The sequence below is a fragment of the Procambarus clarkii genome, chromosome 63, assembly GCF_040958095.1.
Source record: "Procambarus clarkii isolate CNS0578487 chromosome 63, FALCON_Pclarkii_2.0, whole genome shotgun sequence".
NCBI lineage: Eukaryota > Metazoa > Arthropoda > Malacostraca > Decapoda > Cambaridae > Procambarus > Procambarus clarkii.
In genome coordinates this window covers 11,471,907-11,488,263 of record NC_091212.1, presented here as the reverse complement: position 1 = coordinate 11,488,263, position 16,357 = coordinate 11,471,907, and the positions used below count along the sequence as shown (strand labels likewise).

Below are 16,357 nucleotides of genomic sequence, written 5' to 3'. Positions count from 1 at the left end.
ATAGGTGCATTGTAGCATAATTTGAGAATTATTTCTAGGTACAGTACATTGTGGTAAAATTTGCATTCAACATAACAACCATGATATAAAATGATAGCAGTGATTACATTGGTGAAGTTGTATGACTTAGGCACATATTTTGGTGGAGTAGGTAACACAAGATACAGTGTAAGTTTGAAGCACTGAGTAGGAAACTATGAAGATAACACTAGGTACTTTTTGTTTTACTTTTGAATAAGGCGTAGTTTGGACAGCATTTTAATTCATTAGGGATTGAGTTCCATAGACTAGGTCCCTTTATTTGCATAGAGTGTTTACACAGATTTAGTTTAAATGATTCATTTAAATCATTTAAATTTAAATTAAATTAATTTTGATCATTTAAATTATTTAAATTATTAAATGATTAAATGAGTTCATGATGCATAGATGCACCAAACCCTGCTGTATGCTATGAATGCCTACCTTGTGCTGTGAATATCGTAACCAGCATTGTATTCTCTGATGTCTGAACCTTATACATAGTGTTTATCACTGGAACTTCTGTGACTCTGTCATTTTCAAATAATCCCAGTTACTTATTTATTTTGTCATTATTAAGTAATGCTGTGTGCATAAACTGCATGATGGTGCTGCGAGCTGCACGTGCTACTCATGGTTGCTCTCTCAGTACCAAAGCCCTCACCCCCTGGAGGACTGCCAACAATTTTTTTTCCAAGATGATGTCTGTTTACTGAAGGTCTGAGGGAGCAGACGAGAACCCTGTGAACCTGCAGAAATGTTAAATCTTACGTGGTACTTTAAAACATTCCCTATTATCTTGTGCAGGGTGATCATAAATGGCAAGAACATCCCTGATTGTCACATGCATTTGAAGAGTTAAGTATCATGAATCCATCAAATAGGATATTCATTGAGCTTGCCTTAAGGAACATTTCAGCGGCATAGGTAAAAAATGTATTGTTTCTTTGAATTTAATAAATAATATGAGTGGTATCCATTTCATGTTAAGTTAAATTTATTGTATTTATTGTGGTCAAAATATGATGTAACAGTTATTATCATTCCAGGAAAGCCTGTCTTCATGGGCAAGCAGTGAAGATAAAAAATATTATATAATATATAGCACTGTATACTGTACCCCTAATCTCATCTACTGTATTTAAAGGGTATATGCTTATTTATTTATATACAAAATGTGCATTAATTAGTTTCTTTTAGCTTTTGTTTATTTGCATTATCAGATATATCTTTTACTGTATGCTGTCACCCAGGTGACTTATAACAAATTGTGTGCTCTTAAGGGTTGTGTCTCCTGGGTCTTCCTCCTATCACTGTAACCAATAGTGGGAAACAGCTCTGACAAGGTTATGTATTGGCCATACACGTTAACTTGTGGGCACTTACTGGAGCACCGCCCTGCTTCTTATTGTCCGAACTGCATTGTCCTTCTTACGGTTGTGCATATCCTTGTTGAATGTCCTGACTTCCAGGATGTGCATGTGTCTTGATTCTCAATTGTCCCTCGCAGTCACTTATCCCTCAATAGAATCCTTGGTGAATTAGATACCTTTGATATCGCTTGCTTTATGTGCTTTTGTTCTCATATTGGCCTCCTTGTGATATTTAGCACCTTGAATATCCTGCAACTTTGATAGTGCTACATAGTCTTCCCGGCTTGGTGCCTTCGTTTGATAATTACCGGTACTGATAAGCTCATGAAATGTTCAGTAAAAATAAAGGGAGAAATGGGAGAAAATCTCAAAAGAAAAAATATTGACTCTTGTACCAAAAAGTACCCTCTTAGGGCGAATTCTTTTGTAATATACATCAATGTTATAGATGGCATCACTACAATGCACATCATGCAGTTTACGGATAACCCAAATATCTATGGGGAAAAAAGCTGCTCAGCAATTAAAAGTTGCAGTAAAACCAAAGTCAACCAAACCCTAGGAATACTCAGACAACCTTTGACTTCAATGAAGAGAAACTGAATATTTAGCTGTGCAAATTCTTGTTGTGACCTCATCGTGTCTACTCATCTTTAAAAGAGCATTACTGCATTAGGAGAGGTTTTGTGGACACCAGTAAAAATCTTCTCAGTACTATGTTAATTAACTTACCAGGAAAGGTTTAGGGCCTTATGATTAACAACAATACAAAGAAAATATGACAGGGCTGATCTCATTGAGATCTTAAAAATACAAAACAAATAAAGACATTACACAAGTTCTTTAAATGATCCAATGTAACTCATAAAAAGGCAATAGCTTCAAACATAATAAGCCACAATATGGGACAAATAACAAGAGATGCTCCTTTACCTATAGGGTTATAAGCCCACAGAATTGCTAACCACCAAAGCCATCAATATTTAGTACTTCAGTGTAAAATGCATCAGGAAATAATCCTTTTGAGTTATGCAAGGACTTGACAAAATCAAAATTAACCTTTCATCCATGGTAAGATACCTCTTAAATTCCATCTACTACTACATTTAACATGATAATTCTTGCAGGCAGACTTCTTTTGTTCTCACAAATTACAGTGGCACCTCGATTAACGAGTTTAATCCGTTCCGGCACCAAGCTCGTCATGTGGAAAACTCGTCTTGCGAAACAACAACAAAACTGTCGTAAAAGGTGTCCGAGAACCAGCGGAACTGCTCGTTAATCGAGGAAAAGCTCGTTAGTAGAGACAAATGTTCTGCGAGTGGCTCGCTCGTTACTCATAGATAGAGCCGCTCATTAATCGAGGTGCCACTGTATTAAAATGCTGAAAGAAAAATTAATTAAATTCCTTGAGTAATGAGAGATAATACTGATCTAGCACACTGGAAAGTCTTACATGGTCATTATATATTTGCTGGTGAAGTTACTGGGGTTATTCACAGAACAAAAAGTTGGATTTAAACTGTACAAATTGAAAAACGTATAAAAGGAGGAATTACATAGGTTGTTTGCTAAAAATTATTACAAAATTCTAAATACACATATTTCATTATACATCAGTTATAGAAGCAGTGAATAATAAAAGACAGTGAACTAAAATAAAATATGAAAGTAATTTTTTATTAGACAAAACTGGTGATTTGGATTACCTACCTAGAAAATGTACAAATCAGCCATTTTGTAAACAAGTATCTCGGTTCAACACACATGCAAGAGAATGGCCCACTATCATACCCATTCACATGAACTGCACTAATGAATGCAATCAAACAACTATTTAATACTCCTAGAAATATTGAGTATCAAAATACCATATGTGATAGTACAGTATACCTTACAAAATGACAAATTTAGCCATACAAATTCAGGAAAACTGCTTGTCTTCAATTTGCAATCATATGGTCTTTGATCTTTTGGAAATTTGGCCAAACTTGCTGCCTTGTTTTGGTCATTAGCTGTATTCTCGGCATCTATGCACTGTGACACATGGGATCGGTGAATCAGTGCTGCTCCTCCTTACTGTAATGTGTATTTTAAGTCTATAGTGTGTGTGATTTAAGTACAATGCAGTACATATTTGCAATTACATTACAATATAGTGTATAGTATAGAGCACAGTAATGGGAAGTAGCCACATGATGTACAATAGTGTAATATAATTTTGTGTAGTATATTATACTGGTATACTGTTGTGCAAGTTTAGTGGTACAATATCTCCTGTTTGTAATGTATGTATAATCCAACCTCTGAATACTGCCTGTGTGCATTATGGAGGCACATCTGCGTAAGTCATTTTATAATATGACTTGGGGAAACATTGCCGAGATGCTAGCCAAGTGACTGAAATATTTTCAATTTGAATATTTTGAATTCTAAACCTATCAGTGTCTTTTCTTTTTAATGTAGCTACAGACAAATATAGCTTAACTAAGAAGCTTTTTCATGTCAAAATACGAAATGCCTTTCCGAAATATTGAGCAGGTGGCTGGAAGGTACAGTAGCTGGTCCAAAATATGACAATACACATCCCTGTCTTATTTTCACTATAAATGTTTCTAGCCTGAAGTTTATCCTTATTTATTTTTTGTATTTTTCATTCAAAATAGTTAAATATAGAAGAAATAAAAAGTTTATTATAACTAAATCAGGAATATTTTAGTATTTTTCCATTATGTATAGTAGTGAAAAATTGTAGGTCAACGAGGCTAATCATACCTGCCTTATTTAACCCAACATGTAACAATAGCTTTTACATTTCTTCATGGCAACATCTTGGAGCATATCAGAAGTTGCAGGATATTTAGTAGGTGCCATGATGCAAGAATATAATGTAAGAAGTTTGTAAGGAATCACTAGGTTAAAATTCCAATTGTAGGGACCCTTAGAAATAGTGTAGCTTCCTTAATGTCTAGTTCGTAGTTTTTATTACTGGGCCAACTCCCACTCAGTTATTTCTAAGATTTGAATAATATGGAAATTTTCCTGACTACCTCTGGGTTATCTGACCACCTGTTGAATAACCCGGAGGCTTTAATTGTACCAGACCCCATTTTTGCAGTGGTTTTCCCTGTCGCTGGGTTATCCATCCAATTATTAGATAATCTGGGGGACCTTAACTGGACCAGATGGTAATTAATTACATGGATGATCTGGAGACTTTAGACAGACCAAGACTTCATTTTCATGATGATGTCTCACTTGCCTGAGCTCTCACAGGATTATCCATTTGGTGATCAGAAAACCAGAAGACCTTATCCAAACCAGACACCAATTGGTTGATTAACCCCTCCACTGCGCACCTATTTTTGGCAAAGACTTCATAGTGCAATTGTTAAGGACATATTTTTGTTGCTTTTATAAATATTCAGGTAAAGTTAATGTCAAAATGTTTCCAAACTCAACCATTTTCATTTCAAAACACAATGAGTGATGAATACATTAAAAACATTAAAATATAGCCTTATTAATAACTTATTAATAAAAAAAATAGTACAACTCTCAGAACGAGATTTCTTGGTTGGAGCAGCACAGTGGTTAATTGATATGGATAATTAGGGGGGGGGGAAATAGCTTAATTAACTTCATATATATGTTCATGTAAAAGGGTGAATGTTGAAGTTGTTTTGATTTTTATCTGAATGTAAATATTTTGTTCCTCTTATGACCTTTGCTGTATTCAGTTTCAGTTGTTTTACAGTCCACTTCAGTATCATCCATTGATCCACAGAAAATCACCATTGCAGTATCTTCTAGCCAGAATTATTAATGCCAATTTTCAACATTTCTAGATGGAACTTTTTTTTTTTTTTAGAATAAATGTAAATGACTGTCGAGCCAATTACAAATTACATTTAATGATGTTAATGTTGTCTGGTAGTCACCTGACATGTCGCCGTGGCAGGACCATTATCAGCAGGGTTCTGGCATGGAGATGTACACAGAGGCTCTAAGCCCTGCTTTTGTGGACCTTGAATTTAGTGAAACATCTGCGTAAGTAGCTGTGTTAGGCGTAATTTGCAACCTGGAAAATGTGTCAAGTGATATCCAAATACTAACATTATGTCAGTATTATGCTAGTAAGTTGTGTTATATCCTAACTTTTCCCATCCATATTATACTGACTGGATAATTTTTATTTTGAATAATTTTATTATCCCCTTAAGGCTCTGCTAACTCAGGAGTTTGGGGATGCAAAATATAAAAACAATAGTAAATTGTTGTTTTACATAATAAGCATATTTATGAGTATGATTCTGCATTGTCAACCTCTGAGCAGCAGCTCTTGCAGGTGTGTGTGTGTGTGTGTGTGTGTTTACATGGAGTAGATAATAGTTGGCAGCCAGTCCACTTATCCTTTGGAAATCATTATAATTATGATTATTTTAATTAAAAAATAATCTGTGACTGCCAACAATTTTATTGGGTGAATTTGTTATCCCCTCTCAACATTTTTTGTCATCCCTCTCAGCATATTTTTGTCATAAATTAATATTTGTGTGAGTAGTTTACTTCTGAATGCTGTTTATCAGAATTTAAGGAAGATTCATGTGTGAGTTAACCATTATTTTTTGAATTGTAATTTGTACTAAAGAGATGTGTATGTCAATGACTGAGTGTATTGGGACAATGGTTTTTCCTCAGTCTCCAGACATGCAGGCATGGCAGAATGACTACCTCTGTGGCACTGGCTGCGAAATGTATACGGAGACACTGTCACCAAGTTTTGTGGGCATGACATTTCCCCAAGCATCAGAGTAAGTTTACCTGCAGAAAGAATTAAGTACTTATCTTTGTTAATGCACATCTGTAGCATCAATAACACAAACCACCTCACCCAAATCCACACACACACACACACACACACACACACACACACACACACAACAAAGATGGTCAATGCCTTGATGAAGGACAACACAGAAGAGATTGATTTTGGCCACTTTGATGAGGAAAATATTAGCAAGAGTGGTTTTTCACAATGGGTTGGCAAAATAAAAAAAATTGTAAATTACCATGTGGACTTAATTAGGAATTTGAGAAGCAGCAATAAAAATTTGATAACCAAAGTAGCAATTCTAAAAGTGGAAAAACAAGCTCGGAGACAGGATATAGATAGGCTAAGCAACAAACTGGATACACAGGAAGGTCACACAAAAGAATTAAGCAAGAAGGAACACTGGAAGAGGAAAATAAAGTATTACAATTTTTTTTTGTTAAGATAAATCTAGTTGTTAGTGAATATGATGAGTTACACAAGGATATTCAACAGGAAAAAGATCTCTAATCAGTAAAGATGGAGGAGGTTACATTGGGTATAGAAAAGTGCAAGAAAGATATGCAACAAACTTATGCATGAGTGGTCAGATAGAGAGAAATATTAGAAGCCATTAAGGGAGCTAGAAATTGCTGTAACCAGAAAAGTGCAGACATCACACAAGAAATTAGAAAAGAACCAATATCTAACTCAAACCTGGTATAGAGCACAGTTGATAGAAACAAGTCCCTAAAAATTTTTGGTTACAAAGAAAAGGAAATAACATCCAAGTCAGAAAGAGCCACAGAAGTAGTAAAAGTTTGTATACAAAATTATTAGGTTAGTGTTAGGCATTACAACCGAAGATAATGTCTAATTACAAAGGAATTGACAAGTATGTAAAAGGAAAAGATCAACCCTTAAGGATTACCCTCAATTGAGCTAAACAAATAGAAGATTTAGGAATGTTAGAAAATTGCAAGGCAGTGATGATGAGAAATTGTGGTCAATCAAGACAAAATCTTGAAAAGATAGACAGAGAAGCTGAAACTGAACCTCATTGAAGCAAATCATTTACATGAGGTATGAATGAGAATTTATATTTTTCTACAAGGTAATATAGATTGGGAAGCCTGTAAAATGGTACATAAATGCAAATCAACAAAATTATTAGAGCAAGGGAGAGTAAAGGATAACAAGAATTAGAACATGTTCCTGAAAATCATATACAGTATTAACAGAGTGAGATCAAACACTGGAGCTAAATGATATAATAGAGCTGAAGAAGCCAGATATTGTCGTCACACTAACGCAGTCCATGAGAAGTTGACTAATGACACTGGAGATATATAATCAAGATGATGAACTGATAATCATAATGCCTACAGTCCACTAGCAAGCAACACCTGGACAAAGGAGGATCCAGACAACAAATGAGAGGGTCTCATCATGGTTATGAGAGAGATTATAGTAGAGCAGATGAAGATGAATCGTGATTGATGGTACTTGGTGACTTGAACTCCACAATTTAGACAACAAAATTGGGAATGAACAGGTTGGAGGAGAGACAGTATGCACTAGAACAGAGAAGAAGCATCTCCCAGAGGCTTGGGGGCACACCCCAAGGCAACACAGGAACTAATAGGACCAGGGACATTAACAAAAACCCAGACTACCAGAATCCATTAAGAATGCAGAACCCAAATATCAGCCCAGGTAATGTTGAAGACTGCAGGCAAAGCAGCATACTTACAAACATCATGGGCCTGAGGGTAGACCACAGGCTAGCAGCTAGATTTGATGACACTGCAAACAACCTGGGAAATGTGAACCTTGGAACAGGAGACCTAGGTAACAGGGTCAACCAACAAGTTGTCTACCAAGGGTGAAGCAATCTACCAAGGGTGAAGCTTTACCACAAGTAATGGCAAAGAACTATCACTAGACACAAGAAGCGATGCATCCCTGGCCGGCCCATCAAAGCATCAGTCGCCAATAAACCCTTCTGAATGGTAGCCAGAATTAATCCAGAACTTCACATCATAGCAAATTAACTGATGGACCCATTCTCAAAAGTGACTGAATCCATCAACAAAAAGAGGTCCAAACTCTACAGAAGGTACTGAAACATATCTGTGAGCCACCAATGGGAAAATGTAGAAGACAGAAACCTCTGGAAATATAATGATTCTGATGTACCAAAGGGGACCCAGAATCGAATCCAAGGGGAGACAGCCGAATGATCGTACTCATACACAGAAGGAAAGTTATCCTTCTGCAGCAAAAGACCCTATGGAGAGAGAACCAAGTTCTCTCTCCATAGGAACTTGAATATAGGAACAAGTTCTCCAAGAGGCTTCTTGAGCCTCCCCCTCAGCTCCAGAAGCCTGCCATGGAGGCTTTTGGGGGGTAAAGCTGTAGTCCTCACCCAACACCTGGGACAGAAAGGCGGCATCCAAAGGAGAAGTATCAAAGTTGAAAAAAGGCTGGTTGTGAAGACAATTGCCCTGAAACCCCGGTGGAACTAGAAGGCTCATCTGCCTCTGCTGTTGATGTGGATGGGGCCAATCCTGGGAAAGGCCGAGGTACACCCTGAACTAAACCCTGCCCTGACTATGAAACCAGGCTCAACAGGCTGCACCAACCATGCCAAAGATCCATGAGGAAGATAACTAAAGCCTGTAGGCAGCTAGCCAAGCAGGCCCTGACACCACTTTCCAGAAAACAGACACACACACCAAGAACAGTCAAAACAACCAGGCTATGGCAGGCACCCACAATGTGCAGTATAAACTAATGCATTAGACCCTCGTGCCCCAGCACAACTAACAGAATGCCCCCAGCTTTGAGCCCAAATAGGGCTTTAGCCCTAAGTGAGCCTTTCCACCTCAGTGACTTGGTCTGTCAGGAACAAACACCTGAACGCTCCATAGAAGATATCTCTGGTCAGTGCAGGAGCAGTGCTAGTGGGCACCCTGGGAAGAAACCCAAATTGTATGCAGCTCAAAAGCACAATCAAGCCAAGCCCACACAACAAGCCTGATAGAAAACATGACTTTGAAGCTAAATACTAAAACATAGACTGTATAAAGCAAATGGGTCTCACACGAACAACTCCAAGGACAACTGGCACTTAGCTTGAAACAGGGGGCTTACCATGTTTGAAAGATCCAGAACCCTTCTGTCCACCTGGACATTAACAAATGAACTGAATAAGGAAGATAGCTGCATGTAGAAGTCGGCGTAACTAGCAGCATTTGGTACTGTGAGTTTTGTGCAAATTTTTAAAATTCCCTTGTTTATTGTCAATTGCTTGTGGAGTTGTTTGGTGAGTACGAGTCTTAGGGCTTAGTTATCCTTCCAGTTGTCTATAAAGCTTCACTGACTTTCTGGATGTTTTCCAGTATGGTGGTGAATTGTTATTGCTCTCTGTGCCTCTGTGAAGGGGGCAAGGTTTTTGCTCTGATTCCCGGTAGGCCAAGCTGAACTCTCTCATCTAGTGTGATCAATTTTCATAGAGCAATCTCAACAGGATAACTTCAGGATCACCAGAAATTTCTATTTATTGTAATAAAGTTTCTGAACTATTTCCCTTGAATGCTTTCTAAAGCAGTACAAGTGAAAGTCTCATTTGATAAGTTCATAATAGTCAGAAATGGATGACATTTTGTACCAGCAACCTCCCTTCCCTCTCTTCCCCCTAAAGGATTTTTCTTTTCATGGTGAAGGAGTTCATGTATAATTCTCTTGGGCTGGTGAGGGTAGTCTTGGCCTCTCTTGCACTCTCCAGGCAATGTATATTTTAATGAAAATGTGCAGTGTACATTTTAATGAAAATGTACATAGTACATTTTAATGAAAATGTACATTGTACATTTTAATGAAAATGTACATTGTACATTTTAATGAAAATGTACATTGTACATTTTAATGAAAATGTACATTGTACATTTTAATGAAAATGTACATTGTACATTTTAATGAAAATGTACATTGACTTTAATGAAAATGTACATTGTACATTTTAATGAAAATGTTCATTGTACATCTAAAATGTACTTTGTACATTTTAATGAATTTTCAATGTTTTATTTTACTGTTCTCACTGCTTTGTATATCTCCAGGTGCCGATGGTTGGCACTAATACTAGTCATTTCCGTGGTTATTCCTTTCTTTCCTTCCCTCCATCCTTTTCTGAAACCCCAAACTCTACTGCTCTCTTGATCTGGCGTGATGTTTCTTTCATCCTCCATCTTTTTCAGTAGAACATTCATTCCACTGCTGCTTGTATCTCTGTGAGTAAAGGTATACATTTGTTCCATTTATCTCCCTCCACATAATCCAATTTCTCTTCCCAATCTTGAATACCTCTTAGACTCATTACTGGAGTCTGTGCTACTCCTGGGTGATTTTATCTGTTGGCATGCCCTCTGGGGTGAGGTTCTTATAAATACTTGTGACTGTATTTTAAAACCTTTCATCTTCTCTTCTTTATTGTCTCTCCTGAATTCCTACTAGACAACTCTTGTAGACTTGCACACTTGCACTTTTTCCTGTTTTGATCTTTCTCTCTGCTCCTCTTCCCTTTATATAGGGAAGTGGGGAGTCCTCAATGACCTCCATAAGGGGATGATTTCCCCATTGTTGTATCATTCTTTTTACTGCTCTCCTCCTCTCTTTCTCTAGGTGGAGGGTTCATAAGGTGGACTGGAATCTTTTCGCCTTCCTTATTGCTCTTTCCAGCCCATCTGATCTACCTCTTACTCCTTCATTTTCACAACATTATTAGACATTACCCTCCACCATGGCCTGTATGCTGTGAGTGGCAAGGAAAATGCACAGACATGAGCAAACACCTAAATATTTTATTCTGTTAAGGAAAGCACGTGCGATGACCCATAGGGCCATCTATATAGCTGTGATATTTTATATAACCCCCTTTCTGATTGTACATATAAGGATGAGTTCCCCACACCAAGGTACATGTTATCAATATATTATGTAAATTGCATCTTGTATTTGTATACTTCATAAGAATGGGGAGGAAATAACCAATACCCTTTCATTGGGATATGACCTTTGTAAATTTGCCTCTCTCAAAGGCGATTTTCTCAGTGATGCCCTGTTATGACATCTAGGCTTTGAGTTCCTGATGATCCATTTGGACTATTACTGCCTCCGAAGGATTTGTTAGAATTTCCGTCAGTTGCACTTGGATGGATTTCCTCCAGGTTATTTGCTGCTGTTTCACACTGCTGTCTGAGGCCTGAATCTCCTGCACTTTGGGTTCTCTATTTGCTGCCTTTTTATGAGCCCCCAATCTGCAGCTCAGATGAGTTTTCTCTATATTTCTTATTTGTTGTGGTTAGCCATTTCCATTTTGTGCTTGTCTTGGGAAGCATCCTAGTGAAACTGTTAAAGGTGAATTCCATTCACCTTTCCCAGGTGAATGGAATGTTTATTTCCATGGAAGTGGGGATGACAATTTATGGTCTTTCTATTATTGCTCTTAGCTAGATTGAACTCCAGTGCTTCCCTAGCACTGATATGATACGACCTGATATAGCGGTTTGAAAAGATTCCTGATGTGTTATGGTAAATAGCCATCTTAGCTTGATTTTCATGATAATTTCAAATGGGACCTTCTGTAATACTGTTTCAATTGACATGTAATATGCATACCAGTTTTAAATCATTTTTTCCCAAATGTAGAAAGTAAATGAGTGGCAGAATGTATTTTAAGTATCGGAAATTATCAGCATAATATATGTGATATTTTATATGTGTTCCTCAAAAAAAACAATTGTAAGTATTGGTATAATGTTCTCTGATAATATAAATATTTAACTTAAGACAACACATAAAGCTAGCACACGTAAAATCTATGAAAGTACAGAAAAGGGTTGTTTGTCCTTAAATAACCCAGTTCTTGCCTCAATAAATACCTCCACCATTTATTAACAGGAAATACAAGACTCTTCTACTTCTCAGTATAATGACACAGATATTCCTTTGGATGTTGGACCTTAAACAATTATTGGATGCTTTCATTCCTGGTATAACTGATTCTTCCAAAATCTCACTGTGTGTTGGATTAAGGCTCAACCCACCAGCTAAAACAGATCACCCCTCCACACTTTAAAGTGAGTGTTATGTACAGTATATTATATATTTTGTGCACATTAGAAAATCAATGGATGTGAAACCCTTCAAGAAGATTAACAAACTAAACAAATGAGACAAATGATTTATGTAATTTAATGCAGACTTATTTCAGAGATAATGGAAATATGAGTGTGAAAATAGGCCCTATGAAAAATATAAGTGGCATAAGGAAATTTTAAGTCTCGTAAAGTAACAAGTGGCTCAAAAATCAGCAAGTGGCTAACAGTAACAAACTAACACCAGAAATTTTGTTTCTAATTCTGTAGTGAGAAATTATGTAAAGACTAGAAAAATTAAAACTAGATCTTCATATGTTTAACCTAAATTGGAATATACAGCTAGAGTTTGGAATTTGTAACTAAGAAAATATTTAATGCTATACTGTAGCCAAAAATATAAATGGTTATTATAATTTTAAAAATGTGAGCTAAGAAGAAAGACTGGGAGTTTCCATACTGCAAACCATACTGAAAATAAATGTATAAGCACTGCTTACAAGATTATGAGCAGATATGATGAAAGAGAAAGAGAGAGAGAGACGGACATTTTTATGAAACCATTAATGGGTAGGAAGAGCAAGAAGTTACAACTGCAAATTACTGAAAATAGTTCCTTGCAAATTGATGAATGCAAGATTTTTGTACCAAATAAAGTCAACCTGGACACCAGAAGGCCAAGTTGACTGTTGTACTAGACTCCAGTAGTGGCAGTGTGGGACAAATCAGTTGTTATACTAGACATCAGAAGGTAGCAGTGCGGGCCAAGACTACTGAAAGTTTTACAAATATTAATGCTTTACTAAAGAGAAAGGGCACCATGAACACTGCTCTACTCATGGAACTACAAATAGGTACTACCATAAAAACAATCATGCACACAGGTGAGTAAATGCACAGCCATGCATGCATGTGGATACAAAAACAGATGAATAAATATAATCATTATAGACAGGTGAGTACACATGCCCAATCATACACATTCACTTAAAATTTCACTCCCTCTTTTTCATTCCCATCCCAATTCTTTCATATCTCTCCATCCCTTCCCTTTCTTCCCTCTCCATCCCCTCCTCCCTCTTCTGTCCCTCTCCTCTGCTTCCCTCCCATTATACCATCTCCTCCCTCTTTACGTCCCATTTATACTTCTTGTCTATATTTTCATTTCTTCCTTTCTCATCTCTTCTCTTGTAGTCTGTGATCATATCTATTATTATTATTATATCTGGAGTGAAGCTATAGTGTGGCAGAGAAGAGGTAACTGTGCTCGTGGACTCTTCCCTTTCACACGGTAACTTCCTGAAAGTATAGATTTATGAGCTGTTTGGCTAGGACTGTTATTAAAGATATTTATTTCCTTTGTTTTGGAGATGAACACTAGAAATCATCAGGTAATGTCTGAGCTTTGCAATTAGCCACCTACTCTTGAAATTTGCTTTCTCTTAGGGGTTATAAAGGGTAGTAGTTGGAGGAAGCTCGATGGTGGTGAAACTATCGAAAATAAGTGATAGGTGCATGTGTGTATTCTTCTTTCAAATATCTGATATCTCTGTGCCTCCCTGAACAACCTTCATTTATATGTTCAGTAGGTGTTTACTGTGCAATTTTTTTTTTTTTTTTTTTTTTTTTTACTGATGAGCTCTCATTGTTCTGAATAATTAAGATTTGGCATTTTCTCTAGATAAAATATTGAAGTGACATACTACGACTGGAAGTATATATTGTATCACAAATTGTGGTTACTAGATGCCTTCATCAGAGGGTTTTTTATGCTTTTGCTCTAGCTTATTTATTTATTTAGTTGTTTTACTTGTTTTGTTACCTACATTAGTAATGCTTTTGAGTGATAATTCTATGGTGTTGTAATGAATATGCTTGAGGCCTACTTTAGTTATGTATTCGCTGCAGCATCACCTCGTGAACTGATTTATTTTGTTCACTTCCACATTGCCTCTGCAGTGCATAGCAATTTATTCTTTGACTTATCCTATTTCCCTTACTCGCATCTTTGTCTTTCAGTGTTTTTTCTGTTTTAATGCTTGTAAATTCTTGCCTTGGTAGTTTATTTTTACACACTCTCTTGTTCCCCCAGTGCAAGCAAATGGTGAGTTGTTTGTTCATATGGTTGGCAAGTAACCATTCAGAATTCTTTGGCATACATTTCCGATATTTCAGCCAAAGTTTTTACCCCATTGTGATATCTGATTTATCATTATAGAAAAATCTACATTATGCCATTCCCTTATTCTCAGGTACAGTAATAACTCAAATACCGTATAAAACTTACATAATGGAAGCTTGACAAATGTAAAGGAAAAAAAATACAGAGGCATGAAATTCACACAACCGAGATATGACTTGATTAGTGATCATTTATATAGTAGAGATTAGGTAGGAGAGATAAGATTTACATATTAGGGATAATGCTTATTCGTATTAGATGTAAAAATTAGAGGTGCAGCATTAGAGGTGCTGTAGTCTTGTCTGGAGAAGATATGATCTTCATAATTGAAATAAAATTTGATAGAGATTCTATTTATAGTATATATTGCAAATAGGACTTTAATTGTATTTGTATTAGAAATAGGAATTATGTATAACACATGTAGATTAAGTATATATAGTGAAGCTAAAGCTGTTAATATAAAGTAATAGAAATGTGCTGCTCATGTACTAATCGTGGTCATGTGAAGATAATAGTCATGTTGGTGGGTAATTTTAGGTAGTGGTATTAATGTATGTATGGTATTGTACAATAAAGATGGGGTTTAACCCTTGGGTTATGCCTCTATTTGTACAATTCATCACCAGGTGCACAGGAAAAAATAACTCAAATTTTTTTCCTTGTAATATTATTAAAGTGCATTCCTTCACCATGGAAAAAACTAAATAAAATGAACTTGCCATGGCTGTAGTAGGGCAGAGAAAAGTTGCGAGGACGTCATTAATTAATCCTCCCTCCAGCAGCAAGGTTCCCGAGGAAGAGTCACATGGGCCATTCAAATGCAAGGAGTTGCTGCAAATAATTTTATGTCCATATAAATAAATAAATAAATAAATATATATATATATATATATATATATATATATATATATATATATATATATATATATATATATATATATATATATATCTATATATATATATATATATATATATATATATATATATATATATATATATATATATATATATATATCTATATATATATATATATATATATATATATATATATATATATATATATATATATATATATATATATATATATATATATATATATATATATATATATATATATATATATATATATAAAATATAGTAGTGGAAACCGGGCCTACGATGCAACATTTTGCTTTTTTCGGAGTTGCATCGTAGGCCCAGTCATTTTTCGTTACCCCGGTGAGATTTCTCTCTCGTTTAGTTTCTGTTTTCAGAGTTGCATCGTAGGCCCGGTCATTTTTCGTTACCCCGGTGAGATTTCTCTCTCGTTTGGTTTCCGTTTTTGGAGTTGCATCGTAGGCCCAGTCATTTTTCGTTACCCCGGTGAGATTTCTCTCTCGTTTGGTTTCCGTTTTCAGAGTTGCATCGTAGGCCCGGTCATTTTTCGTTACCCCGATGAGATTTCTCTCTCGTTTGGTTTCCGTTTTCAGAGTTGCATCGTTCCCTGACGGGAACGGAATCTCACCAGGGTAACGAAAAACGACCGGGCTGTCAGCTGTTATTATTATTTTAATAATATTATTACATTAATAATAACGTATTATTATTACTTTAAACACTGATCTATACGTCTGGCAGCCTATAATAAGGTTTTATACCATACTGGTATTAGGTAACTAGAATTCTGCAATTACTTCTTTTTATCTACTGTTGAGGATACGTAAGACAAATGTAAGGTTTTGAGGCTAAGTAACGAAGATAGTTACAAGATACGAGCCACATGGTGTTGAGATTGCAAAAGGGATTATGATAAGAACTTAAGCCA

At 36.1% G+C, this 16,357-nt stretch overlaps 1 protein-coding gene across 1 annotated transcript in view; it reads left to right on the top strand.

Annotated features, from left to right (window-relative positions):
* Nucleotides 1–16,357, top strand: part of slo (calcium-activated potassium channel slo) — a gene marked incomplete in the record, with an annotated part of 691,171 nt that overhangs the window by 490,014 nt on the left and 184,800 nt on the right. The window contains 1 exon segment of the mRNA XM_069308722.1: nucleotides 6,096–6,208. Coding sequence (XP_069164823.1) covers nucleotides 6,096–6,208 — 113 coding nt within the window.